This window comes from Rosa chinensis, chromosome 1 (genome assembly GCF_002994745.2).
Source record: "Rosa chinensis cultivar Old Blush chromosome 1, RchiOBHm-V2, whole genome shotgun sequence".
Lineage (NCBI taxonomy): Eukaryota > Viridiplantae > Streptophyta > Magnoliopsida > Rosales > Rosaceae > Rosa > Rosa chinensis.
The window spans coordinates 29,515,966-29,519,956 of NC_037088.1; the positions used below are offsets into that span (position 1 = coordinate 29,515,966).

General features: G+C 41.5%; 1 protein-coding gene across 1 annotated transcript; it reads left to right on the plus strand.

The window, feature by feature from the left end:
* Nucleotides 1–559: 559 nt before the first annotated feature.
* Nucleotides 560–3,533, plus strand: LOC112164626 (HMG-Y-related protein A). The gene is made up of 3 exons (XM_024300888.1): nucleotides 560–694; nucleotides 800–1,080; nucleotides 3,437–3,533. The coding sequence occupies exons 1-3, from the start codon at nucleotides 560–562 to the stop codon at nucleotides 3,531–3,533; spliced, it is 513 nt and encodes a 170-aa protein (XP_024156656.1).
* Nucleotides 3,534–3,991: the final 458 nt, after the last annotated feature.

The window sequence follows — 3,991 nt, forward strand, 5'->3', positions numbered from 1 at the left end:
AATATTTAGCAGCAACAAAAACCACAATTCATCAACAACCTCGCCATAATTAAAAATCAAATCAAACCTAAAAGAAACATCCACAAACGAAGACGACCCAGTAGCAAAGACAACTTTACCTCAGGGATCGCAGCAAATCACGAACACGAAATCAAAACAATCAAAAGCAAAGCAAAAAGAGCAAAGTAAAATTATCTCAGCATCTTTTTCATCTCTCTTCTTTCTTATCTTCTTTCTTCCTCTGTCCAGAAACAAGAGATTTTCCTTTGATCTGGAAATTTTTCTTATCTTGTGTGATTCTTGATTTCCAGTAAACGAAGAACACAAAAATAGAAACAGGGAATCTGATTTCTTTCTTTCCTTACTTCCCTTATTTTTTTCAAAGCAATCAAACAGAGGCTAAAGATCAAGCTGGCCCTACATTAACCAAGATTGTGAAAAAGCAACAAAGCTTTGCATTTTCTAATAGGAAATCGATGACCACCACAAGGCACAGAAATGGACGATTGTGATCGAATCAGGATTGTGAAAAGGCAAACTCAGCTGCAAATGACCGGAAATGCAAAGCAAACTTAGCTGCCGGGAAGGGGGCGTGGAACCTGACAATAACAACAACACCGCCGCCGCTACTCAAGTAGCTGCCAACCCCACTCATGCTCCTGCCCCTACTTTCAACCACCCTCCTTATGCTGAGGTGAGATTAAGCCGACACTCCACTCCACTCCACTTGAGCTAAAGTTCGATTCTTTTTGTTTGTTTTGGTGAATTGATTTCGATGTTTTTTTTTTTATGGTTGCAGATGATACACATAGCTATTGCAGCATTGAACGAGAGAGACAGGTCAAGCAGGAGAGCTATAGCTAAGTACATCGAGCACGTCTACTCGAGTCTCCCACCAACTCACTCGGCCTTGTTGACTCGCCATCTCAAACGACTCAAGAACTCTGGTCATCTTGAGATGGTCAAGAAGTCCTACAAGATCCCAGGTCCTCCCAGATCTGACCCTCCACCTCCTCCTGCAACTGACTCTCCTGCTCCTACCTCTGTTGCCTCTCCCGGTCAGCCCCGTGGCTGGCATTGGTGCGATATCAGACTATCACTGATTCACACCAAATATTAGACAAATGCCCGTTGACTTAGGGGTTCTGAGAGAAGAGAGGAGGAGGACGACGTCATACAGGCAACGATGCGACGGCGCGTGAGATACTTCCGAGCATCAACGGACGACAGAGAGGCTGCCGGTGGATCGTCGGAGGCCGCTGAGCACGATAGTGGTGGAGGTGAGGCACGGTGGTGCCTAGATATTCACTGGTAGAGGAGAGAGAGAAACCCAGATCTATTTTCTCTCTCCTCAAGTTCTCTCTGAGCAAGAACCCCAATTGCATTTTGTTTTCTCTCTCCTCGAGTTCTCTTTGAGCAAGAACCCCAATTGCATTTTGATTGAGGCCATGGGCATTCTCGTCACTTTACAAGTTTCGTGTCTTACGTGGCGCTGAGCTGGCAAGTACATAACTGACACGTCATCGAGCAACCAGAGGAAATGGAGGGAATGGACCAGTTAGACTAAATATTTTGAGTTCAGGGACTTTAGGGATTAAGTTAGAAAGGCAGGAACTGAAACGAGGATGAAGGCATACTTCAGGGACTAAACAGTATTTTGCCCTTAAATTATATACACAAAATATAACGTGATAAGTTAAATAAAGCATTAATTCAAGAAATAAGCGCATGTATCAACATTTAAAACAAAAGTCTGCTCAAAGTACTATTTCAGCTACCACGCATACGGGTTTCTTCGTCGAGCGGTAGCTCGGTACGTCGCCCTGTACAAAATTATTCGCAAATTAAATACGATTTTAAAATCAAATCCTCGTAAAATCACTTCACTGTTTCTTCTCTGATTCAAGCCAAACTCCACCACTAATATCAATCTATTGATTAAAGTATTCCATAGCGGAAACAAGGGAAATCCGAAGGTTGGATTCCCCTAAACCGACCTCCAAAACTCCAAACTTCATAATTCACAATCAATGTCAAACTTCTCTAAAATTCACCAAAATTACATATTCAACCTCTACAATAATTATAGGACTTAACTAGCTAAAAATTGAAGCAAGAAACCTGCTTTACGCGCCCCTACGTGCCAACCACAGTAGTGGCACTTGGGCCCCATGCGCTATCGGCCACCACCTCTGATGGCCACCAAATTTTGGAAGCAACACCTACTCAACAAGCCTAACAACTTTCTCAACTGTGACAAAGTCAGAAATTACCTCTAAGTGGTCGAACAATTAAGCAACCTGATTGTACAGTGAAATTTTCTAATTATGCTTTCTTCCTCCACGCTTCAAATCGCTGCAAAAAGTTTGGAGAGCATGAAGAGTGGCTCAAGGTGCTTCTAATGGACTTGGGTTTGTGGCCGGAGGTGGCCGGATTAGAGAGAAACCGGCGTTGACTTCCAAACGTGAAGTTTATGGCCATGGTTCTCCTTTTTCCGGCCAAAGCACCGTGTTCCACCATCACAGATGCATTAGGGACAGAGAGAGGAGTCGAACGGTGGTCGCGGCTCGTTCCCAGGTGGTCGGGTTTGCTGTCGGTGGCGGTGAACAGTAGTGGTTGAAGAGAGAGAGAGAGAGAGAGAGAGAATGAAAAATTACCATGCAACACAGTAATAATTTAAATTTATACCAACTTACCATGAACAGTAATTTCCATTTTCCTCTTATAACCTTTGCATACGAACTCTGATTTTTACGTACCACATATGCACGGACTTGGTTTAACGTCCTTTAATTACGACTTCTATGAAGGAAACTTTCTCAAATTTTGACCCGAACAAAAAGTCCACTTTTAGGGCTACCAAAAGTATCGAAACAGAGTAAAAAGTGAAAGTAATTGTCGTTTACTATCCAAATGACTAGTAAACCGATAAATTTAGATTCGGGACGTAACAAATCATTTTTATCTAGCCTCCTTTACAATAGCACTTTGCTTTCTACTCCATCTTCCTTCTTTTGTTCAATGTGAGGATAAGGAGTTTGTTAAAACGTCTGATAGAGGGTATACTTATTCCACTTACCCCAGCAACAAATTTCTATTCATACTCACCCCAATTTCAAATAAATGTCAATTTTTCCCTTAAGATAATTAATAAACTACAGCCTGCTATTCATACTCACCCAATTTCAAATAAAATGTCAATTTTGCCCTTAAGATAATTAATAAATTACAGCCTGCTACTCTCTCTCTCTCTCTCTCTCTAGTCAGCACTATCGTCGAGGCTCAATCCAAGGCCACTGGAATTGCACTGTTGTTGAGGCTCAATCCGAGGCCATCGGAATCCCGCCATCGTCGTGCAACACGGTTTCGACTCAAACAGCGACTCCGACGTGCAACCCAAATTTCGATTTCAGTTTTTGACTTTGACGTGCAACAGCGACTCCGACACCGATAGCCGGGAAACTGTTGACATGGGTCTCTCACAGTGCATGTCCACAACTGGCGAAGAAGAAGAAAAGAAGGGAAAGCTGTAGACACCAAAATTTTAATGAAAATAAAATTTATTAAATAATTCGGTCAACACTTGAAATTATGACCGAACAAATTTAGTCAGCATGTGGGTCCCACAAAATGTGCACGTGGCTTATGAGTAAACAGAACCAAGCAGACTCAGGGAATGACATGTGGCGGCATACAAAAAGCACGACGGCAATAAATAAATTTGTTCTGACTTAATCAGCTGATATTAAGGCGAATCAATTAAATTAAATCAATTGATTCCGAGTCAAATCAAGTATTAAATTTCGTCCGCTGATTAGATGTCAATTTATTTAAATTGATAATCAAGATGAAAATCAGCCATCAAATTAATTGGCTAATTCCTTAACAGTCGTGATTAAATCAGTTAATTAGGACTAATTGATTTGATTATGTTATTAAGGAAAATGCAATTAATTATGTGTCATCAAGGCATTCCAAATGAAGAGAGACG